Here is a 24,872-nt window from a genome sequence, read left to right on the forward strand (position 1 = left end):
CCGAAATCTGTGGTCATTTCCCGTGGTTGTCATAAGAAATTAACAACGGGGCTTATGACAACAGAAGTTTATTCTCTCAGTCCAGGAGGTCAGAAGCCCCAAGTCAAGGTATCAGCAGGGTTGGCTTGGAGGCTCTGGGCGTCCATCCCGTGCCTCCGCCAGCTCCTTGGCCGTCCTGGTGGTGTGGATGCGGCTGTCCATGGCCTCCCACTGGGTGTCTGCATCTCCAACTCTCCCTCGTGAGGACACTGGTCATGGGATGGGGCCTACCCTAATCCCCACGGCCTCCTCCTGTTCACTTGATTATTTCTGCGATTTCACAGGTTCTAGGGATTAGCTTTTCAGCATATTTTGAACACATTGAAACCCTCTGGTCTTCAAAATTCATATCCTTCCCACATACAAAATTCATTCACCCCATCCTAACCTAAAGTGTTAACCTGTTCCAGTTTCAACTCTAAGTCCCAGATCAAAGCTAATCCCTCTGAGTCAGGGGTGGAGAGACTCGACGGTCCATCCTGGGGTAAAACTCCCAGTGCACACTGCCTCCTTCCAGAAATCAGGGAGGGGCTGAGAGACCCTCATTCCAAGAGGGAAGGCGTGGAAGGAATAAGCGCCCGGGTCCCAGCAAGTCCTGTCCTTGTGGAGGAAGGCTCACTGGGCGTCCAGGCCCGAGAACAGGCCTGGGCTCCGTGCTCTGCGGCTCCGGCCAGCCGTGGGCGGGCACACCCTTGTGCTCTCTCCAGAACTCTCTCATAACTTTTGCAGTAAGGACGGGCTGGTAATTTCCTAAATCTTCAGATTCTGGGTGAGCTTTGCTTACCAGTTCTTAATTCCTCTCTCCTTTTACCAGGAGAAACCAGCTGCACCTCCAACAGGCACTGTCTAGACTTCCTTAGCCAAGTGTGACGTTCCTTGCTTACTAGCTCTCCACACAGCACGCAGCTCAGCCAGGCTCGCTGCTTCTCCAGGGCCTTCCCCCCGCCCCCGGGCCCCTTTGACCCCATCACACCCCTCTCTACATGCCCTTCCTGAGACCACAGAGCTTTCTCCGCGCCTCCCCAGAATCCCACATGACGGTAGTTCTGCCAAGCCTCGACAGTCTGGCCTTTTCCTGTCACGCTCAGAACGCCCAGCCTTGGATCCCGGCTCTGTGGCCACGTGCACGTCCAGATGTTTGTTACAGCAGCACTCTGTCCCATTTAGCTGGGTCTTCAAAATTCATATTCACTTTCTTGGACAAGTTGGCACAAAACACTAGCTTAAAGGCAGAAGCTTATGCTTTTCAATTTCCTGTCTGAAATGAAGGTGCCAGCAGGGCTCTGCCCCTACGGGGCCTCCTGCCTGGTGGTGACTGCCTCAGCATGCCTGTCCTGTGGCCGCGCTGTTCCGTCTGCCTCAGCAGTCACCTCTCCTGTGCGGACCCCATGGCTCAGGGCTGGGACTCGGGCTGTGGGACTCCCGCACAGGCGGCATCCTGGCCGTGCTTGCGGGCATAGCTTCTGTGGCAGCACAACTGCCCCTACCCCACCCCTCCCCCACCCAGGGCCTTCTTTGGGGGTCGCCTGGGGGCGCTTCAGCTGCAGTGAGTCCCCAGCACAGCTGGTGCTCAGCAGTGAAGGGAGGGAGCGAGTCCCTTGCTGGCCACGCCCCAGCACAGTGCCTGTGGAGATGGGCAGGTGCCACACATTGTCCACGCCCATGGAGACGGAAAGCAGGCGTTGGTTGCTAATTGCCGTGTGGTTCCTTTTAGGGCGATGAAATGCCCTGGCACTGGGTAGTGGTGCTCTGAGTCAGCGGCCCGCTGATTCGTACACTTTCCGTGGGCGATCCTTTGGGTGTGTGAATTTCACCTCCATGAAGAAAGGTGACTCTGTGAAGGAAGTCTGTGCGGATTTAGCTCACTCAGCACAGGTGTCCGCTTGAGGGGAGATGCTTAGTTTTAAATAAAGCCCGTTGACAGGGACAGGGACAGAATTTGCTCATGGCCAGCCCTTCCTTCACCCAGTCTCCCCACACTGAACGGGCAGGTGCCCCGCAGGTGTGTCTGCCCAGGGCAGGCTGGACTGAAGGGGAGGGGCACCCAGTCCTCTTCACAAAGCCAGTGCCGTAGCCCACATTCTGATGTTAGTGGTGAGGGCTCGCAGAGCAGCAGACCAACGGGTGCGTGAGAGAGAGATGTGCACGTGTGTGTCATGGAAGGTGTGTGTGTGAGAGATGGAGGGTGTGCGCGTGCGAGTGTGCATGTGAGTGATGGGGAGGGTGTGCTCATGAGACGGTGTATATCATGGAAAGTATGAGTGAGACAGGGTGAGTGCGTGAGATGGCGTGTGTGCATGTATGTGTCATGGAAGGTGTGTGCGTGGGATGGAGCATGTGTGTGTGCGCACGCAGAGAATCACGTAAGGAATTGGTTCCCAGGACTATAGTGCCTGGCAGCCCCAGCTCCGCAGGGGGGCAGCTGGTGCGCACTCTGGGGAGAGTCCATGTTGTAGCTCTATCCGAAGGCCACCTGGGGGCAGCATTCTCTTTCTGAGAGTTCTGGAGTATTTTTGTTTCTGTTTTTTTAAGGCCTTCGACTGATTGGTGAGGCCCACTCACACAGTGGAGGGTCATCTGCTTTACTCATGGTTGGCTAATTTCAGTGTCAATCTCATCGAAAGATCCTGGACATCTAGGCTGGTGTTGCAAATATCTGGATGCTGGGGCCGCACTCAGTTGGCACTGAAACCCACTGCCCCGTCGTCGGGTGTCAGTGCGAGGCCCAGAGGCGAGGTTGCATGCGCACCTGGCTGGGACTCCCAGCTGCCTCCCCAGGTAAATGGAAGCGAGCCCGTGTGGTCCCTCATGGAAGTGGCCACTCACACTGCCATCATGCTTCGTTTTGCTTGCCTGCCAGGAGCTTTGCTCTGTGGGGCCAGGCCTTTTGTCCAGGCAGTTCCCTGGTGTTGACTCCCGGCATCCACCTCCCGGGCCCGTCTGCAGAGGTTGCGCCCTTCCGTTTGCTAGAGGTCTTGGGAGCTGTACGTGATGATTCCCCCTCTGTGGCTTTTCTTTGCTCTTTTTTTAAATTTAAATCTACTTCGTTTAATGATATCACGTTGTTTGTGTGTGCCTGCATGGAACTTGGAATCGTGTCTGCACTGGTGCATGGATGCCATCACAGGGACTCTCCGTGCCCGCGGAGAGGACCGTGCACTGGAGAGGACAGAGCACGCTGTGGGCCCAGCAGGTGCCTGGGCCCAGGTGCGGCGGCATTGGCTGGGGCACCAGATCTTTGCAGATCTACAGGGAGGCCACTTGGAGCGACAGGGGAGGTGAGGGGAGATAGTGTGTCTAGGGGTCAGTTATGTCCCCAGAGACACTGGTTCTGTCTGGAGACAGTTTCAGTTGCTTCCACAGGGGAGGCTGCATTTGGTGGGCAGGGGTCAGGGAACTGCTAAAGGTCCTGCAGCGTAAAGGTGACCCCAGGATGTCGCCGAGTCTGGGGCCAAGGGACCAGGTTCTGGGACATGGTACACATGGCAGCCCCTCCCTGCAGGACATCTGAATCCTCAAGGCAACCTGAAGGCAGGAACTATTTTTTAACAGGTTCATAGAGATAATTTACATCCTTACAACTCACCCATTTAACCCTTTGAGTGCCAACCAATATCCTAGGAACTATGCTAAAATTGCCAAGGCATTTTTGCTGATTTTACAGCAGTTTAGGAAAAAAATTATGAATCGCAAGTAAATGAAGCTACATATTCAGTATCTTCCACAAAATCGTCATCTTTACAGCAAGAATTGACATATTTAGCAATATCATCATCACTAATAAAAGCAGACTTGGAACTGGACACTGCAGGAGGAGCGCAATAGCGCTCCCGGCACTTTTGGCGAAAGACAGGAGGAGCGCGATCGCGCTCCCTGGCACTCTAGGGGTTAAAGTGTACAAGTCAGTGGGCTTTAGTATATTCACAGATTATGCACCATCTCAGATCAGCTTTAAAACATTTCATCATCCAGAAAGAAGCCCCATTAGCAGACACTGCCCATCCCCCCAAACCGATCTCCCCTTGACCCCTACAGCCATTCACCTACTTTCCATCTCTGGATTTGCCTCTTCTGGACATTTCATTTGTGCAGAATCATATAATACACTAGAGGCCCGGTGCACAAAAATTTGTGCACTGGAGGGGGGTCCCTCAGCCCAGCTTGCCCCCTATCACATACTGGGAGCCCTAGGGGATGTCCTACTACCTGCTCCCTGCTCCCCTTGGGGAGTGGGCCTAAGCCGCAGTCTGGCCTCCCTTTGTGGGAGTCGACCGGGCTGATCAGGGGAAGGCACCAGCCCCATCACCCCGCTGCTGCAGCCACTGCCAGTCACCGCAGCCACCAAGGTGTTTTCATCAACACGGACTCCAGTCCCTTCACCATGAAAAAATGACAACTTTCTTTAGGCATTTTCAAGATGTGTCTTTCATAGGATATGACCTTTCTTTCTTTCTTTCTTTCTTTCTTTCTTTCTTTCTTTCTTTCTTTCTCCTTTCTTTCTTCCTTCCTTCCTTCCTTCCTTCCTTTCTTTCTTTCTTTCTCCCTCCCTCCTTTCCTCCCTTCTTTCTTCCTTCCTCCCTCCTTCCCTCCCTCCCTCCCTCCCTCCCTCCTTTCTTTTCTTTTCTTTTCTTTTCTTTTCTTTTCTTTTCTTTTCTTTTCTTTTCTTTTCTTTTCTTTTCTTTCTTTTCTTTCTTTTCTTTTCTTTCTCTCTCCTCACCTGAGGATATGTTTCCATTGATTTTTAGAGAATGTGGAAGAGAAAGGGAAAGACAGAGAGAAACATCAAAGTGAGAGGAACACTTTGATTGGTTGCCTCCTGCATGAGCCCTGACCTGGGCCCGGGCCAGGGAGGAACCTGCAACCTAGGTACATGCCCTTGGTCAGAATTGAACCCAGAATCTGCATTGGGCAGGCCGAGGCATTACCCACTGAGCCAAACCAGCTAGGGCAGGATATGACATTTCTTAACCCTCCAGCAGCAGACCTTCCTTTTTTTCTCCAGGAGTGTGGTAAAAAACCCTAGATCACCTATTTGGACTCTCATTACCCAAGTTACTAAGAATATTACCAGTGGCATACAGGGAGCTTAGCCAATCAGCAGTCAGAAAAGGTGTTTCCTCTGTAGTTCACACCAATTGCCGGTATGGCCCCTGCCTGGGCCTAACGCCTCTGGCGAGTCATTAGCCCTGGGCCTGGGCACCCCTAGCTCCTCGCCGCTGCCACCATCAACGATCGCTGGCTGGCTCCTCCTTGGCCCAAGCTTAAAGCCTCAGGCCGAGGTGTTAGGCCTGGGCTGCCATCAATGATTGCTGGCTCAATAGTCGCTGGCTGGCTCCTCCCCGCCCCAAACCTAAAGCCTCAGGCCGAGGTTTTAGGCCTGGGCCTGGGCATCCCCAGCTCCCTGCCGCCGCTGCCATCAAGGATTGCTGGCTGGCTCCGCCCCGGTTCCCCATCGCTGCCACCATCAACAATCGCTGGCTGGCTCCTCCCCAACCCAAGCCTAAAGCCTCAGGCCAAGGTTTTAGGCCTGGGCCGGGGCACCCCCAGCTCCCCACAGCCGCTGCCACCGCCATCAAGGATCGTTGGCTGACTCCACCCTGGTTCCCTGCTGCTGCAGCCATCAATGATCCCTGGCTGGCTCCACCCCAGCCCCAGCCTAAAGCCTCAGGCCGAGGCTTTAGACCTGGACGGGGGCACCCCCAGCTCCCCAGCACCGATCACTGAGTGGCTCCGCCCCGGTTCCCTGCCAAAGCCACCATCAAGCATCGCTTGCTGGCTCCGCCCTGGTCCAAGCCTAAAGCCTCTGGCCGAGGTGTTAGGCCTGGGCCGGGGCACCCCCAGCTCCCTGTCACTGCCGCCATCAAGCATAGCTGGCTGGCTCCCCCCGGTTCCCTGCCGCTGCTGCCATCAATGATCGCTGGCTGGCTCTTCTCTGGCCCAAGCCTAAAGCCTCTGGCAGAGGCATTAGGCCTGGGCCGGGGCACCACCAGCTCCCCGTGGCCGATCGCTGGCTGGCTCCACCCAGGCCCCAGCCTAAAGCCTCAGTCCGAGGCTTGGGGCTGACATATGCAAATTAGCTGCCATCTTGGCTGTCGATTAATTTGCATATCTTGCTGATTCGCCAATAGGAAGGGTAGTGGTCATACGGCTAATTACCATGTCTCTCTTTTATTAGATAGGATGACCTCTTGTGTCTGGATTCTTTCCCTCATGATAATGTTTTCATTCGTGTTGCGGCATTTTGTCAATTGTATGAATGTTTTAAAATGTTTTTATTGATTTTAGAGAGAGAGAGATTGATCAGTTGGCTCCTGCACACATCCAGACTGGGGATTGAACCCAAGTCTGGGCCTGTGCCCTGACCTGGAATCAAACTGCACAGGACGACAGTTACCCAACTGAGCCACACTGGCCCGGGCCCACATATGCGTCTCTGTTCTTCAGTCTGTGCCTTCGTTTCTCTGGGGTGCAGCCAGGGAGCAGCATTGCCAAGGCAGGTGGAATTGCTGAGCTGTTCCCACAGGCTGCACCACTGTAACCCATTTTACAGATGAAGAAATCAAGGGTCAGAGCCCTTCGCTGTTCACCCCTCACCCTGCCCAGGGCCCCTGCTCCCCTGACTGCGCCAAGCCCCCCAAACCCCAGGGGTGGCAGGGCCAGCTGGGCAGGCTGCTCACACCCGCCTTCCTCCCGGCAGATCAATCAGAACGTGGAGCTTCAGCGGGGCCGCCTCCGGGATGACATCAAGGAGTACAAGTTCCGGGAGGCGCGCCTGCTGCAGGACTACTCGGAGCTGGAGGAGGAGAACATCAGCCTGCAGAAGCAGGTGTCTGTGCTCAGGCAGAACCAGGCAAGTGGCTGGCCGGGGTTCGCTCTGGGCCGCGACCCTCACACCCCCTCATGCTGCCATTTTGCGTTGTCAGAAGGCCACACACTAATGCTGACCAGGAGTGTGGTGCAGGGTCTGGCCCCTCCACAACCGTAAGAACAGGGCCTCTCAGTGTTGGCTGACCATGGCCTGGCCGAGGCCTCCTGGCCAGCAGAAATGGGAGATGCAGGAGCGATGAAGAGGTGACACCAAAAATCTTCAGAGGCTGGGTATCCAGCTTAGTCCCCTCCGAGGTGCTGGCGGGAAGCCCACGATGTCCCCATGTCCTGTGGTGCCTGGGAGGTGTCGGCCTGCGCATCCCTCCTGCTGTCTCAGGTGCCAGCCCCCTGTGATCCTTTGTGGTCCCGGCCTTGAGGGACCCTCTGGGTGAAGCCAGGGCCTACCTTGAGGAGCAGTGGGGATGTTCGAGCCATCGTCTGTCCTCAGTAACTCAGCAATGGGTGAGGCGAGGAGGCTCATCTTCCCCTGTGACCGGCCAACCAGGTGGTCCTGGCCCGAGGGTCTCAGTGCTCTCCCTGGCACCTGCTTCTCTCAGCGCCACAGCTCCAGAGTGGGCACTGAGGGGCCTCCTCCCCCAGTGGGAATTCTGCAGAGGGAAGTGTGGGCCACGTGCTTATCCCAACAACAGAACCTCTGTGTTTGCAAAAGCCAGCAGAGAGCACACTTCTCCCCAAGAACGCAGCACAGAGCTCCGCCTCTGGCCGCACAAGGGCCTGAGGAGAGGGAGATCTCGCCTCCAGCCTGAGCAGCATGTGGTGGAGTCCAGCTCCATCCTAGGCATGTCCTCTGGGCTTCGGCCATCCGAGATGCGCTCACTACTGCCTCTCAGTGGGTTCCTTACGTTTTTCTTTTCTTTTTTTATTGTCTGAGGTTTTACATGTCTCCCTTTTCCCCAGTTGACACCTCCCCCTCACCCCACCGAGCCATTCCCACCCCAGGCAAGCCCCCACCGCCCCAGTGTCTGTGTCCATTGGTTATGCTTATATGCATGCATACAAGTCCTTTGGTTGCTCTCCAACCTCCCTCCCACCCCGCACCCCCCCGCAACACACACCATTTGTCTCTAGATGGATCTATTCTTATTCATCAAATTATGTTGATCATTATATCCCACATATGAGTGAGATCATGTGATATTTATCTTTCTCCGACTGGCTTATTTCGCTTAGCATAATGTTATTGCAGAATAAATAGCAGTGTTTTGTTAAATTGCGCATAGGCCCTGATCTCCCATCCCCTGTGTTAAGCACAGGTTTCTGCTTGCTCCCTCCTCGTCCATCTGCAAATGCAGTTTCAGTAGGGCCCTGCCTCCGTGGGAACTGCGGGTTCTTAGTTTTTGAAGTATCATTGGGATTAATGGTCGCAGCGCACATTCAGATATGTATTTATGTGCCTTAAAATATGTCGTCAACTATTCATGTTAAGTAGCTTCGTAGACCTTAACGTCAATAGACACTTGGTAACCATGACGTCATTAACACATTGGCCTGGTGCGTGTGTTCAGATTCCCATGGAATCTCCGCTCCGAGCCGTGGCTGGTGCTCTGCACACACCGTGTGCACACGGTCCTGTGTGCTTGCACCTGGTGTCACAGCGCGATGGTGCTGCCTCGTCACTGGGCTGAGACAAGTGTTGGCTTCTTTCCCAGGTGGAGTTTGAGGGCCTCAAGCATGAGATCAAGCGACTGGAGGAGGAGACTGAGTACCTCAACAGCCAGTTGGAGGACGCCATCCGGCTCAAGGAGATCTCGGAGCGGCAGCTGGAGGAGGCGCTAGAGACGCTGAAGACGGAGCGGGAGCAGAAGAACAGCCTGCGCAAGGAGCTGTCGCACTACATGAGCATCAACGATTCCCTCTACACCAGCCACCTGCACGTTTCTCTGGATGGCCTCAAGCTCAGCGATGACGCCGAGGCCCTGGCTAACGGCTTTGAGCACGGCTGCCTGGCCAAGCTGCCCCTGGACAACAAGACCTCCACGCCCACCAAGGACGGTCTGGCCCCGCCCTGCCCCGGCCTTGTGTCCGACCTCCTCAGCGAGCTCAACCTCTCGGAGGTCCAGAAGCTGACGCAGCAGTTGGTGCAGGTGAGCAGGTGGGCGGGCAGGTGGCGCAGGTGGCCCGCCTCCCTCTGCCCCACCTTGTTTCACCTTGGCGTAAGTGGAACTGCAGCATGACGGTGGAAGGTTCGCAGAGGAGTGGGGTCCTGCTTATGAGGTTGAATTCTGCGTGCTGGCCAAGGTATTCTCGTGTCCCCCTGCAGTGCACACCTGCAGTCTTCCTCTCTGTCCTGTGGATGTCACATAGGGTTTCCTCCCGGACCAAACGGAATCCCAGTGTCTGTTTCCTCTGAGGAGGGACCCGCATGGCCCCCCAGGACTAGGCAGGGGAGGACCAACAGTGGCCCCACACATGGTACCCCATCTAGGCATGTTACTGAACTCAGAGGTCTGCACTTGGGGTGCTCTAGAACGAGATGTGGTTGTCACAAGGTAGTTTTATTTATTTGCAGCAAGTAAAGGGGATTCATAGCCACAGCTCTGCCTGCAGGAAGGAGGCTTAGCCATTGCTTACATACACCATTTGTCAAGTACACGTTGGTATTTTCTTTATTTTTTATTTATTTATTTTTTTTTTTTTAATTTATTGCTTAAAGTATTGCAAAGGGTATTACATATGTGTCCATTTTATCCCCCCGCCCTAGACAGTCCCCTAGCCTCCCCTATCCCCCAGTGTCTTATGTCCATTGGTTATGCTTATATGCATGCATACAAGTCCTTTAGTTGATCTCTTACCCCCCTACCTCCTGCCCCCCAACCCTCCCCGGCCTTCCCGCTGCAGTTTGACAATCTGTTTGAGGCAGCTCTGCCTCTGTATCTATTATTGTTCAAAAGTTTATAATGGTCTCTATTATCCATGAATGAGTGAGATCATGTGGTATTTTTCCTTCATTGACTGGCTTATTTCACTTAGCATAATGCTCTCCAGTTCCATCCATGACGTTGCAAATGGTAAGAGTTCCTTCCTTTTTAGAGCAGCATAGTATTCCGTGGTGTAGATGTACCACAGTTTTCTAATCCACTCATCTGCTGATGGGCACTTAGGCTGTTTCCAGATCTTAGCTATGGTGAATTGTGCTGCTATGAACATGGGGGTGCATATATCCTTTCTGATTGTTGTTTCTGGTTTCTTGGGATATATTCCTAGAAGTGGGATCACAGGGTCAAATGGGAGTTCCATTTTCAGTTTTTTAAGGAAACTCCATACTGTCTTCCATAGTGGCTGCACCAGTCTGCATTCCCACCAGCAGTGCACAAGTGTTCCTTTTTCTCCACATCCTCTCCAGCACTTGTCGTTTGTTGATTTGTTGATGATAGCCAGTCTGACAGGTGTGAGATGGTACCTCATTGTTGTTCACGTTGGTATTTTCTTCGCAGGTATGTGTCGGGTTGAGTGCCTATCAAATTCATCCTGTTTATAGGTGCTTCTGCAAAATACTGTTCTACATTGTAACACTTAGCACAACAGCATTTAGTCAGACTGCCCAGGCCTGGAGACCCTTCTCCTATCTCACAGTCCCAGGCCAGCAGAGTGACAGGTGGGGCTGTTGACGGGCCCTCTCTGTGCCTTTGCAGATGGAGCGGGAGAAGGCGGGCCTGCTAGCGACCCTGCAGGATGCGCAGAAGCAGCTGGAGCAGGCTCGAGGGGCCCTGTTGGAGCAGCGGGAGGAGGTGAGCCGCCTCACCGAGAGCCTGAGCGCTCTGCAGCGCCTGCAGGCTGGCAAGGAGCGACGCACGGCCCTGGACAGTGAGAAGGAGCGCGACAGCCATGAGGATGGCGACTACTATGAGGTGGACATCAATGGGCCTGAGATCCTGGCCTGCAAGTACCGCGTGGCCCTGGCAGAGGCCGGTGAGCTCCGGGAGCAGCTGAAGGCCCTACGCAGTGCACACGAGGCCAGCGAGGCTCGGCATGCTGAGGAGAAGGGCCGCCACGAGGCTGAGGGCCAGGCGCTCGCCGAGAAGGTGTCTCTGCTGGAGAAGGCCAGTGGCCAGGACCGCGAGCTGCTGGCCCGCCTGCAGACAGAGCTGAAAAAGGTCAGTGACGTCGCGGGTGAGACTCAGGGCAGCCTGAGTGTGGCCCAGGATGAGCTGGTGACCTTTAGCGAGGAGCTGGCCAGCCTCTACCACCACGTGTGCATGTGCAACAACGAGACGCCCACCCGTGTCGTGCTGGACTACTACCGTGAGGGCCCAGCCGGCGCCGGCCACTGCAGTCCTGAAGCCCACGGACACCGCTCACCAGTCCTGCCCAAGGGGCCACTGGCTGCAGAGGGCGGGGCTGGGGACAGCAGCCTCTCACTGCCCTCACCCCTGAGTGACCCTCGCCGGGAGCCCATGAACATCTACAATCTGATTGCCATCATCCGTGACCAGATCAGGCACCTGCAGGCGGCCGTGGACCGCACCACGGAGCTGTCGCGGCAGCGCCTGGCCTCCCAGGAGCTGGGCCCTGGCACAGACAAGGACCGGGAGGCGCTCATGGAGGAGATCCTCAAGCTCAAGTCTCTGCTCAGCACCAAGCGGGAGCAGATCACCACCCTACGCACCGTGCTCAAGGCCAACAAGCAGGTGCGTGCTGCGCTCAGCCCGTTGGCAGGCTCCTCGCCCTCTCTGCCCCCCAGGCCTGCATCTCACAGGTCAGCTCAGGCCTCAGGCTATGGATTGTGTTGGTTGTGCTACTGAAGGTGGGAGAGCCTGACTCAGTGCGGTTGGGAGGAGCTGGGTGCTGAGGGGCCAGACAGGTTGGGGTCTTGGCCGTGGCACTTGGTGAAATAGCGGATGCTTCACCCACCCACCTGGTCTCTCTGACCCCCAGACAGCCGAGGTGGCCCTTGCCAACCTGAAGAGCAAGTACGAGAACGAGAAAGCCATGGTGACCGAGACGATGATGAAGCTGCGCAACGAACTCAAGGCCCTCAAGGAGGACGCAGCCACCTTCTCCTCGTTGCGTGCCATGTTCGCCACCAGGTAACACTGCCCCCTGGGGACGTGCCCCTTCTGGGTTTGCGAACACCCAGAGGGCATAGCTTGTGTTCACATGTCGGATGAGGAAGCTGAAGGCGAAGGCTAAAGAGGACAGGTCCCTAGTGGCAGGGCTGCTGGTTACGCAGGGTAGATTGGGGCCAGTAACTGACAAATGAGGAGTTGGCTTCCCAGAATTTGGCTGGAAGTTTGTGGATTAAGCAGCACAGCCTTTCTCAGCCCATCCCCCCTCCTTCCAGTGTCCCCCGTCTGACCCTGACAGAGATTTGGGGCGGGAGAGGGTCTTGGGAAGTTCACGGCTTCCTGGTGTTTCTGCCATCCAGAGGGGCATAGCGCCATCTGCTGCCAGTTTCAGGCAGGCCCTGGGCAGTGGCCTGCATGGTCCCTAGATGGTCCAGGCTCGTCCTCAGGGTCAGGAGGCTGAGGCTCCCTGTGTTGGGGGGTTGTAACTGAGCTCAGGGCCTGCTTTTCCTCCCCCTGGGGTGCTGGGTGACCCCTGCTGTCCATAGGGGAGGGTGAAGACAAGGAAAGAAAGTACCAGGCTCCTTGGGAAGCGTCCCCTCCTGGGCAGAGTGTGGGAAGGATGGTCATCACTCAGCACTGGCATGTTGACACTCACGTCCTCACCTTCACAAACCTGCCTTCTCAGAGCTGAAATCACAAACCATTCCCCTCTGGGCGAGAGCTAAGACTCACTGGTGGCCCTGGCCTCTGGCGAAGGAGAGTGTGGAGGTGGCCCTTCTGCCCAGGCCCACTCCCTCCTTGCGGACAGGAGGGAGTCCCCCAAGTGTGCACCTCCCCCAGCTCCATGTTCAGGTGGGGCAGACCCAGAGGGGCTGTTCACTCACCCACATGCGCCCTCCAGGCTCAGGTTGGCCATTTGGGCACATGCTAACCCCAGAACAAGCCAAGTCCCTTTCTTGGATTTACTCCCACACTCGGAGAGCCTCGACCCACCTTCCTGCGGGGGACCTGAAGGCCTTGAGAGGCACCCTTGCCCTGTCAGTGAAGACCAGCTTCATGGAGTCCCTCCCAGGGGAAGCCAACTCCTGAGGGCAGGTCCTCTTCTCCCAGCCTGATGAGCAGTGCCCACGTCCCTCCCGGGGCCTTCAGCCACGCTCTCACCTCGATGTCCCCACAGGTGTGACGAATACATCACACAGCTGGACGAGATGCAGCGGCAGCTGGCGGCCGCCGAGGATGAGAAGAAGACGCTCAACTCCCTGCTGCGCATGGCCATCCAGCAGAAGCTGGCGCTGACCCAGCGGCTGGAGCTGCTTGAGCTGGACCACGAGCAGACCCGGCGGGGCCGTGCCAAGGCCACCCCCAAAGTCAAGTCCAGCACCCCAAGCGTAAGTCACACCTGTGCCAGTGCCAGCGACAGGACCGAGAGTGCCGGGCTTACTGCCCAGGTGCTCTGCGGCGAGAAGTATAACGTTTGCTGCGATTAGGCCTTCGGGCCACCCACCGCAGTTAACCTGTCGCCGCCACCTGTCTGCTTCATCTCAACTAACCCAGCAGCAGCGGGACCGCGCGCTAGGCTGGTCTTCCCGGGACTAACGCGGAGGGAAGGGTTTAGCTGAGATGGTGCTTCCTTCCGCCTGACAGTGCAGCTGGGAGTCTGCAGCTCGCCCTGGGGCCCCCTTCATGGCAGCGGCTATCCTGCGGGAAGAGGTGGGGGTCAAGGTGGGGGCAGAGCCAGGAGTCCTTGAAACAAGGTGGCTTTCCAGGCCCCGTGTGCCATCGGCTCTGCGGTGAAATGTGCATGTGTCTAGTGCAGCTGCGCCGCCCGGCACCTGGGAGCATGTCAGAGGTTCTGAGAGTTCCGGCTGCTGCCTCCGAACAGAATTACTTCGTAGCTTATGCACCATCTCATTGCAAATCCTATTCGGGACTAAAGGACTGAATTTCTCCCCCAGAGAAAGCGCAGCCCTGAGCCCCGAGTCCTCCAGCCCAGGTGTGCGTGTGCGCCCAGCACCGGCCACGCGCGGCAGAGGCACATCTGGCCACACCGAGATCAGCTCAGAGCCTCAGCTCCTTTTTCTGAGATTGGCACACTGGTCTGGAGGCCTGCGAGGTAACACATCAGCAGGCCCGAAACCTGGGGTTTTTTCCATGAGAAAATCTTCCCAAGTGCCTGACCAGAGTCCCTTCCTTGGGGGAAGCCATCCTTTTGTATCAGGGTGTCCCCAGCTTTCCATAACCAGGCCTTCCTCCTGGGGGGCTTTAGACCCTAAGAAACAGTGTTCTGGAAACCCCCGGGCCACTGTCATTGCCAGGTGGCGGCGGGCAGGAGAAGCAGCTGCTTCCACACCAGAGCTTGGCCACATTCGGAAGCAGCACCTTTCTCAGTGTTTTTCCTCCCTTTCACCCCACAGAGGCCTCTCCCTGACGGGTGCTCTGTGGCTCAGAGGGGGAGTTGGCATGGCCCGCTCACACAGTTGCCTGCCCCAACTCCACTCTTCCCCTTGGTCCCCTCGTGTGTCTCAGTTCCCACCAAACTCCAGATGCTGCACAGACCATCTGGGCTTTGCCACCCATGGGAGTGGAGAGATGCGGGTTGGGCACCTGACCCCTCTGCGTGCCTGCCCCTGGTTCCGGGCGGCTTTGCTGAAGGGATGTCGGTTTTGGATTCCTCTCCCACTAGAGAAGGGTCAGGCCCTCCACCTTGTGCAAGCAGGACTGCTGGGGCCAGGGCTCCACAGCTGCTTCTGCCCCCTCGCTGAGCCTGGCACACAGCTTCCCTCCGTACTTGTAAGGAATCTTCACGAAGCACTGGGAGCTGGCGGCTTCCTTAACACACGCAGGTCTCTGCTGCTGACTAACGCACCTGCGCACTCAGCTCGGCAAGAGCTCCCGTTGTCCGACAAGTGACTGGTTCTAACGCTGTCTTGTTTTCTCCCGTTTTCAGCTGTAGATTAGCTGCCGGGAGAACTCGGCCGCCGGCCCTGTCACTCTGCAACCCCTTCCCTCCCCTCCCGTGGGCCCACGCAGAGGAAGGAAGGGCAGCCTAAAAGTCCACTTAGAAACGTTTTTGGATATGCCACTGCAGGTAGCATTCCTGAGTGTTTAATGGCAGAGGAAAAAGGCTTTAAAGTTCAGAAAGCTGCAGCCGCTGCTTGGAAAAGCTCTTGCACAAGCGCTTGAAGAACCTGCTGGGACGGCAGCTACCAGGCTCCCTTAGGAACCCGCTAGAAACACTCACACTGGGGCTCCCTGTTACAGAAGCTCCTTCTCATTTGATCAACCTGTGCACTTTTGATATTTTGATATTACATTTGTTTCCTTAGTCCCTTGCATAGAGATGGTCTCATGCTGTGGTCGCCTTGTCCTGTGGTGCCGTCTCGGCGCCTGATGTGCTGTTGGACGTCAGCGTGTGGCACGGAGGTGTCCTAGTGTGCAGCTCCAGGCAGCCCAAAGGCTTCCACCTGCAGGGAGCTCGGCTGAGCACCACGCTGCGGGCCAGCAGCCTGTTAGGTTATGTGGCCCATGTTTGAAATAACAGGTTTCAAATGCCATGTTCGTCAAGAAATCCAGGGTGTTCTGATTCTGGGGTTTTTCATATTGTATTATTATTATTCTTAGGAATAGTTCAATGTAACAAGAAGAAAACTTGACCTTTGCTCTGGTTAAACAGTTATAGGCACTTGAAAAACAAAAAAAGATAAATTATTGAATGAGTAGTATTACCTACAAATTCCAGAGATTTCTGGGTTTTAGGATGTCGTGAAGCATGACTGATTAACAGAATTTTATACAACTGTACCAGTGAAATTCCAAATTGGAATTGTTTTGTTACTCTGGTTTTGTGCCAAATTGTGGTACACTTAGAAAATTCTACAGTCGTCAAATTTTAGGGTGTTCTATTTCAACACCTTTTTCTTAATGATCATTGCCAGTAGTGCCTTCATCAGTTAAGGGAGGTGTCCCGCCTAGTTTATTCTCTAAAACGGACAGTGAAGAGCTAGTTGGGAATGTTGAAGGCCAGTGTGGACCAATAGGTGTGAAAGGGGGTATACCTTCACACCTGAACCTGGGCATCTTCGTTGAGGGAAAGAAAACAGCAATTGTACAAAATTCTGTTAGTCAGTGATTCTTTACTGTGCAGGTCCTTGCAAACTTAGGGGCTGAGCAATGAAAGTGAACACAAGCCTTGAGTGCTGTGGGAACCAAACGAATTTTATGGGACACGCTAAGCAGGCGGTGTGAGGACCATGCCGTGTTTGTGAAGAGCCACGGGCAGCAAGGAAGCGGGTGCTGTCGGTCTCGTGCAGGGGGGAGAGGGACTAGCCATAGTATTCTTCGCAAACGTGAGAAGATGTCATATATTCTCTTGCTTGGTGTACCTAATCACTGTTAATTTCAGGTAACAGAACTTGCTAAATAAAGCTTCTTAGCAAACTAATCTGCCCAGTTTGCTGAGCGAGGTTGTATGGTCATACTGGTACTCAAAGAGGAAGAACAAACTTCCTTTCTCCTCCAAAATACAGGACAAATTCTAATAAGTAGTAAGAATAGGAAGAGTTCTGTTTCCTGGAATGAGCATTTCTTATTCCTAGTTGTAGGGACCCCCTTTGTACCTTCTGTTACAGTGTTGATTCATAAGAAATGTTACATTTATGATAACTTCATCTATATGGGGTATTTATTTGCAATGTCTGAGTACTGTATTTTTTCCTATGCATTGCCTAGTGTCAGAGTGGTGTTGTCTTTATTAAGATCGTATGCATGTCCTCCTGCCAAGGAACCTTTACACAGACCCACACAAACAACCATGGCTTCGGATTCTGAGAAAATGCGGCAGAGAATGGAAAAGGAATGGGAAGGATAAGTCAGTCGTGACGTGGGACACAGACATGGTGTGAAAGCCCTCAAAGCCAGTGCACATAGGAACAGTGGGCCTGGGTGGAGGGTCATGTTGGTAGGACCAATAAATAAAGAATAATACAAAGACAAAGCCAAGGCGTCTCTGTGCTGCTCTGACCCCCACCCTAGCTGACTGGCCCGGCAGTGCACTGTCATTCCAGCACCTGAAACAACGAACCAGCCTATCGGAAGCCCTGGTGGTGGGAGCTGGGAGCAACCTTCAGTAAATTGGGGGCGTGGGATGCGTCCCACGATGGGTGACCGTGTGAGCATCCCGAACTGTGGTAGGAGAGCACATGGCCTTCACCTTGTCCTGACCAGAAAGCAGAGCGATCTGATAACACAGGACCCTTGGCTGTGCACACTCTTGCTCACTGAACCCCAGAATGACTAGGTGCTGAGACAAGGCTTGTCACAAAACCATATTCATCTGCAGAAATGTGTATAAGGCATGCAGACTCCGTCTGGGACTGCTATGAGGGTGGGGGGCACGTCCTGGCAGAGGGAGCAGGAAGTCCCTGGGATACTCTGCCACCCACTGCTGACAGCCTCAGTCAGGCCTGGGCAACTCTGTCCAGGACCCTTCCCTCCACCTGGGATCTCCCCAGGCCTCCTGGTCACTAGGACCCTTCCTCTGATGATCCCCATCCTTCTTTAGTAGCAGTAGCTTGAAACTATCTTCAATTTGAAACTTTCTTTCAAAAGAGACTTGTGTTTCTAACTCTGGGATTTCCCTCCTCTGCTGGCCGGTGTTCCCCAACTGGCCCCTGGAAGAGGCCGCTGAGGAGGAGCCCTCGGCTGTGGGCCAGGCGGAGCAGCCCCTCTCCAGGTGTTGGAGTGATTTGCACAAGCACAGATGCCAAGACCTTCCCTGCCCCCGGTGTGCTCTGGTCCTTGCTCATTTCAGGGTTGGAGGGGCATTTGGTGCTGCAAGGCCTGCTCAGCCTTCCCTTCCCATAGGGTGAGTCTCCATTCCCACCACCTCCTCCCTCTCCCTGGGGCATTGCTCATCCCCACCTCCCAACAGCAGGTTCCCAGTCTGGAGCCAGACCTTCGGTTGCATTACCCCTTTTGGTAGCTGACTTATTCTGGCAGACAACCTCTGGGAGCCTCAGTTTCTCCTCTGGGGTTGGGACTGTAGTTCTTTGCTCAGAGGTGGTGAGGTTTCATCAAGCCCTAGGCATGCAGCAGATGCTCAATGGATGGGTGTTGCTAATATGGTTCTTGCTGCCATCATCATCATCACCAAGATCCAGGATGCCAGGCCATGCAGCTGGGCCTTTGTCCATTGGGGAATGTCATTTTAACTCAGCTTTTTACCAGAGCGTAGTTTGCATTTAGGAACTTGCACATCCTAATGTACAGGCCAGATGTGCACCAAGCAGCCGCTGTGCGACCAACAGTCACAGAGTTCCTAGGAAGGCCTGTCTGCTGGCCTGGTGGAGTGCTGGGAGAACGGGCATGCCAACGTTCTGCCACCTGGCGTGGGTTTTGTTAGGGATGGGCTGCCATCAGGTTTGCTTCTGTGCTCAACATTCAGCTGTGTCCAAACACAGTTGAGCTATAAGGTCCGTGTATTGTCATTTTGGTCAGATTTCTTGTGGGCACGCACATTGGCTCTTGGGAGTTCACCTTGTTCATCCATGAGCCTGTAAGACCAGGTCCCTAGGGTGAAGCCCTGCCCCCTCTGGTGGAGCTCCTCCCCTAATGGGGAAGTGGCATCTCCACAGTAGCTCACACACAGGGAAGATCTCCTTGCACGGATATTGTGAACACATCCTGACGTGGACCTCCTAGGAAGTGAGAACAGTACAAACTTAGCACATACACCAGACTCCTTTTTGTTCACCTCACTCTAAAGTAAAGGATAGGATTTGTGCTCTTTGCCTTAAAGTGTTTGTAAAGTATAGCACATACATATGAGTGCAAACGAGTTTCTCAGCTGCATCTTTGCAAACTGAATACACCGCAGCCACCATCCAAATGAGAAGCAAATGAGGGCAGCCCCCTCCCCCCTAGTCTTCATACTCTGCACCCACTCTTCCTCCCTGAGTCTGTCAACATAGGTCACCTGGGCCTATTTCTGTACTTTATGTAAATAGAAACATAAAATAGAGACCTAGAGCTTTGATAGATTTACTTACCAAAACTTGTTCATTGCTTTCCCCATGATTGAACTATGCATTTAGAGGTGATTCATAGATTCAATGATATCTATAATAATAAAAGCATAATATGCAAATCGACTGAACAGTGGAATGACCTTCTGGATGAGGCCAGGGCTGCGAGGGCTGAGCCCCTTGCACGAATTTCGTGCATCGGGCCTCTAGTCCTATATAATAAAAGCCTAATATGCCAAGTGTCCAGTCAGCCAGTAGGCCATTCGACCAATCAAAGCAAATATGCTAATGATATGCCAAGGCCACTCAACCGCTCACTATGACGTGTACTGATTACCACGGGGCAGACGCTCCAACCAATAGGTTAGCTTGCTGCTGGGGTCCTGCCAATCGGTGGGGTCCCTCGGCCTGGCCTGCGCCCTCACACAATCTGGGACCCCTCAGGAGATGTCAGAGAGCCAGTTTTGGCCTGATCCTGCCGGCCAGGCCGAGGGACCCCACTGGTACAAGAATTCATGCATCTGGCCTCTAGTATTAATATAAATCAGTTGGATGCAAAAGAATGGAAAGATTTATTCCCTGCAAACAGTAGCCAAAACAACAGGAATGGCTATATTAATAGATATTAAGACAAAGTTGTTAAGAGAGACAAAGAAGGGCATTGTATAATGATAAAACAGTAAATTCACCAAGGAGCTTTAATAATTACAAACATGTATGTACCAAACAACAGAGCCCAAAAATACAATAAGCAAAACTGCCAAAATTGAAAAAATAGTTCAGTAACAGTCTTTAATACCCCACTTTTAATTACAGAACAAGACAAAATATCAAGAAATAGAATACTTCAACAGAACTATAAGCCAAGATTACTTGAACAGAACTGTAAGCCAAGACTAATATATTTATAGAACACTCCAATTGACAATAGAATACATATTCTTACAGAACATTTTCCAAGGTAGACTATATGTTAAACCACGAGACAAATTTCAAGGAATTAAAGAAAGTTGAAGTTAAACATTATGGTCCAATGACAATGGAATAAAATTAGGAATAATGAAATGTAGGAAATTCATGAAAATATATATATATTTATATGTGTATATATATATATACATATATATATATATATATATATATATATAACAATACACTACTTAAAAATGGACCAAAGAAGATAGCAAGAGGAAGGACAAGTAGCTCTCAAAGATTAGCATGAAGAAAATGAAATAGGAAATGGGAGGGGGGAGAGAAATAAAAATCAAGAAAACCAAAAGTTATTTCTTTGAAAAGATGAGCAAAAATGCCAAGTCCTTCCCACACACACACACACACCCCTACAAAAATCAGAAATGAAAATGGAGAAATTATTACTGAATTTGGAAAAAATGAAGGATTACAAAAGAATACTATGAATAATCACATACCAAAAAATTGGATAACCTAAACACAAGCCAAGAAGAAAATAGTAAATACTAGAGCAGAGGTAAATGAAATAGAAAATTCAATAGTAGAGAAAATCAACATAACTAAAAGTAGTTTCCTAGGAAAGTGACCAACCTTTAGCTAGACAAAAACAGATGACTCGCCCTGGCCGGTTTGGCTCAGTGGATAGAGCGTCGGCCTGGGGACTGAAAGGTCCCGGGTTCAATTCTGGTCAAGGGCACATGCCAGGGTTGCGGGCTCAACCCCCAGTGGGGGGTGGGCAGGAGGCTGCTGATCAATGATTCTCATCATTGATGTTTCTATCCCTTTCCCTTCCTCTCTGAAATCAATAAAAATATATTTTAAAAAAATAACAGATGACTGGGACACCACTAATAACTTGACATAAAAAGATTATCCTATCTAATAATAGACAAACATGGTAATTGACCGTACCTTCACTACACCTCCAATTGCCTAATCAGCACAATATGCAAATTAACCACCAACAAAGATAACTAATTTGCATACTGCAGGCAGGGCGGGACAGCACAGCCGCCAGCGCGAGCCGCCAGCCCAAAAGTCGCCCAGAAGCTGGTGATGGGGGGAGGTGGGGATCCCCTGCTCAGGCCTGACACCTCTGGTGGAGGTGTCAGGCCTGGGAAGGGGCTGATCCTGCGATCGGAAGGTGATGGGGGTCGACGCCTCTGGCCGAGGCATCAGGCCTGGGTGGGGGGCCAAGCCGGCGATCAGAGGGAGATGGGGGTCCCCCGCCCAGGCCTGACGCCTCTGGTGGAGGTGTGAGGCCTGGGCAAGGGGCTAATCTGGCAATGGGGGTCGACGCCTCTGGCCAAGGGGTCAGGCCTGGGGCGAGAGGGGAGAGTGAAGGGGGGGCCAAGCTGGCGATTGGTGTGAACTACAGAGGAAACACCTTTTCTGACCGCTCATTGGTTAAGCTCCCTGTATGCCACTGGAAATATTCTTAGTAACTTGGGTAATAAGAATCCAAAAAGGTGATCTAGGGTTTTTCAGCACACTCATGGAGAAAAAAACGAAGGTCCACTGCTGGAGGGCTTATCCTGCCCTAGCCAGTTTGGCTCAGTGGATAATGCCTTGGCCTGCTGATGGCAGGGTCTGAGTTCAATTCGGACCAAGGGCATGTACCTAGGTTGCAGGCTCCTCCCTGGCTGGGGCCCAGGTCAGGGCTCATGCACGAGGCAACCAATCAAAGTGTTCCTCTCACTTTGATATTTCTCTGTCTTTCCCTTTCTCTTCCACATTCTCTAAAAATCAATGGAAACATATCCTCAGGTGAGGATAAAAAAAAATAATAAATTATTATTATATGAAAGACACATCTTGAAAATGCCTAAAGAAAGTTGTCATTTTTTCATGGTGAAGAGACTGGAGTCCGTGTTGATGAAAACACCTTGGTGGCTGCGGTGACTGGCAGTGGCTGCAGCAGCGGGGTGATGGGGCTGGTGCCTTCCCCTGATCAGCCTGGTCAACTCCCACAAAGGGAGGCCAGACTGTGGCTTAGGCCCACTCCCCAAGGGGAGCAGGGAGCAGGCCTAAGCCGTCACTGGGACATCCCCTGAGGGCTCCCAGGATGTGAGAGGGGGCAGGCTGGGCTGAAAGACCCCCCCCCCCCTCAGTGCACGAATTTCATGCACCGGGCCCCTAGTAACACAATATTATAACAATGCCAGCAAATTAGATGAAGTGGCAAATCACTAGAATCACACCAACTACCAAAAGTTACTCCAAAGGAAATAGTCTTAATAGATCTGTAACAAGAAATTAAATCAAAAATCTTCCAATAGGACTTCTGGTTTCTGGTCCAACCTGTAAGGAGCTTAGAACTCATGACTTTGTCATAACAATAAGTAAAGAACTGAATGAACTGAAAAACCAACACCTCTTCTTAGATCCATCATAGAAGTGAGGACACAGGGTACACCACTGCCCATCTGTCCCCCCCACCATGGTCGAGACAGGTACATAGAATACAACTTACCAGAGTAGGTGTAACCAGTGCCTGGGGAGGACAGCCTGACCTGTAGTTGACAAATGTCTGCAGGCTCAGTGCACACAAGTGAAAGGGAAGAGCTCCTGGAGCCCCCTTCAGGGAGAGACCCTCACACTGCACACCTGCGTTTTCCCCCAGGAGCCCTACCAGGTCCCACAGCGAAGCCTGGAGGGAAATCTTCCAGCAACAGAAGGAAAGTAGCCATTTGGAAAATCCATACAGCCTTGCGTTCTTAACCAGGTCCACCCTCAGGACAAACTGCTTTCCCAGACTAATCTGGGGGCAGGAAAATACCTCACTCCAAGTCCCCTCTGGCCATACTTCACCACCTAACAGATGAAAAGAAGAAAAACTGTGACGTACGGGGCACTAATAACAGATCAATCACCCAGAGAGCACTTCCTCTCCCCTCCCCTGCACTACCATTATATTAATGAAGTTCCCTTTCCCCAGTACATCATGTCTGGCTTTCAACAAAAACTTGGCATAATAAAATGAAAGAAAAAAAACAAAGGGAGACAAGCATTAGAACCAGCCTTGGCTAAATATGGCAAGAATGTTGGGCGTACCAGATCAGAAATCTATATATATAAAAGCCTAAGCAACCTTTGTGACCAGTCGACTGAACAACGGGTCGCTATGACACGCACTGACCACCAGGGGGGCAGATGTTCAATGCAGGAGCTGCCCCCTGGTGGTCAGTGTGCTCCTACAGCCAATCTCCTGTGGCCAGCAAACTTCCCGCCATCCCTCTCCCCAGCCAATCCCTCCCCCTGGCCAGCCAGCCCCAATTGGCCCCAATCACCAGCCAGCCTGCGGGACCCCACCTGTGCATGAATTCGTGCACTGGGCCTCTAGTTTAAAATAACAGATTAACATACTGAAGGCAGTAATGGACAAGATAGACAACGTGTAAGAACACATGCATAATATAAGCAGAAAGATGGAATCTAAGAAAATCAAAAACGAAATTAAACTAAGAAATAAAGCCATTGGTTGGCTCATGAGTAGACTGGACACAGCTGAGGGAAGTCACTAAGGTTGAGGGTATGTCAATAGAAACTTCCAAAACTGAAAATAAAAAAGACTGAAAAATGGAAAAGACTATCCAAGAACTGTGGGACAACTACAAAAGGTGTAACAGACAATGGGAAATACCAGGAGGTGAAGGAAGAGAAGAATATCTGAAACAGCAGTGACTGAGAATTTACCAAAATTGTCAGATCTAAGAAGCTCCAAGAACAAGCAGGAGAAACACCAAAATAAAACTACACCTTGGCATATGATATTCAAACTGCAGACAATGAATCTTAAAGCCAGAGTGGGTACAAAGGCTTGCTTATAGCAAAGCAAAGATAAGAATGACATCTGACTTCTCCTCAAAGCCATGCAAGCAAGAAGAAAGTGCAGTGAAATATTTAAACTGCTGAGAGACAAAAGCAAGCAAAACCCTAGAATTCTGTAGCCTGTGAAGTTCTTGAAAGGTAAAGAATAGACTTGCCCACACAGACAAAAATGGAGGGAATCTGTTGCCAGTTGACCTTCCTTGCAATAAATGTCAAAATAGTTTTTCAGAGAGAAGGAAAGGTCAGAAACTCAGATCAATACAAAGGAAGGAAGAACATTAGAGAAGGAATAAAGGTAAAGAAAAAACTTATTATTGTTTCTTAATTTAATAGATAAATTTCTTCAAAATAATACCTATAATGCATTTAATAATTACAAATTATGTAAGTGAAATGAATGACGACAATGATACAAGGAATAGGAGGGGAGAGTTAAGAATATTTTGTTATAGGGTACTGCATTACCTGTGAAGTGGGATAGTGTTATTTGAAAGTGGACTTGGTTAGTTGTGAATGTATTCTACAAACTCTAGGGCAACCACTAAAAACAGAGAAAGACGTATAACTGATATTTGAAGAAAGGCAGAAGATAAAATTAGGAACAAAGAACAGGGCAGTAATCACTAAACATCAATGGTTTAAAGGTATATTTTTTAAATATTTTATTGATTTTTTTATAGAGAAGAAGGGATAAGGATAGAGTTAGAAACATCGATGAGAGAGATTGATCAGCTGCCTCCTGCACGCCCCCTACTGGGGATGTGCCCGCAACCAAAGTACATCCCCTCGACCGGAATCAAACCCGGGACCCTTCAGTCCGCAGGCAGACGCTCTATCCACTGAGCCAAACCGGTCTGGCACTAAACATCAATGGTTTAAATACATCAATTAGAAGACATACTGTCAGAGTGGACCAATAAGCAAGATCCAAATATATGTTGTCACCAAAAAAAAAAAACATTTTAAATAAAAGACATATGACTTAAAAGTAAAGATATACCATGCTAACACCAATCAAAAGAAAGTAGGTGTAGCTATATTAATTTCAGGAGGAACAGAGCAAGAAAGTTATCAGGATAAAGAGGGTTATTACATAATGATCGAGGGGTTGATT

At 52.0% G+C, this 24,872-nt stretch overlaps 1 protein-coding gene across 8 annotated transcripts in view; it reads left to right on the forward strand.

The window, feature by feature from the left end:
• The window catches only part of LOC118657340 (inositol-pentakisphosphate 2-kinase), a 143,739-nt gene that overhangs the window by 45,132 nt on the left and 73,735 nt on the right, over window positions 1-24,872 (forward strand). For 5 of the 8 annotated variants that reach the window (XR_004967989.1, XM_036311206.1, XM_036311205.1 and 2 more), the window contains 5 exons: window positions 6,737-6,889; window positions 8,577-9,011; window positions 10,560-11,555; window positions 11,803-11,954; window positions 13,111-13,321. Coding sequence is in view for 7 of the 8 variants with exons in the window: in XM_036311206.1 (XP_036167099.1) it covers window positions 6,737-6,889; window positions 8,577-9,011; window positions 10,560-11,555; window positions 11,803-11,954; window positions 13,111-13,321 (1,947 nt within the window). In the remaining variant the exon portion in view is untranslated. Of the gene's footprint in view, window positions 1-6,736; window positions 6,890-8,576; window positions 9,012-10,559; window positions 11,556-11,802; window positions 11,955-13,110; window positions 13,322-13,888; window positions 14,047-14,880; window positions 16,927-19,771; window positions 19,977-24,872 lie in introns of those variants that run through there. The other 3 variants (XM_036311209.1, XM_036311210.1, XM_036311212.1) reach the window with 3 other exon arrangements.

Source organism: Myotis myotis, unplaced genomic scaffold, assembly GCF_014108235.1.
Source record: "Myotis myotis isolate mMyoMyo1 unplaced genomic scaffold, mMyoMyo1.p scaffold_m19_p_52, whole genome shotgun sequence".
Classification (NCBI taxonomy): domain Eukaryota; kingdom Metazoa; phylum Chordata; class Mammalia; order Chiroptera; family Vespertilionidae; genus Myotis; species Myotis myotis.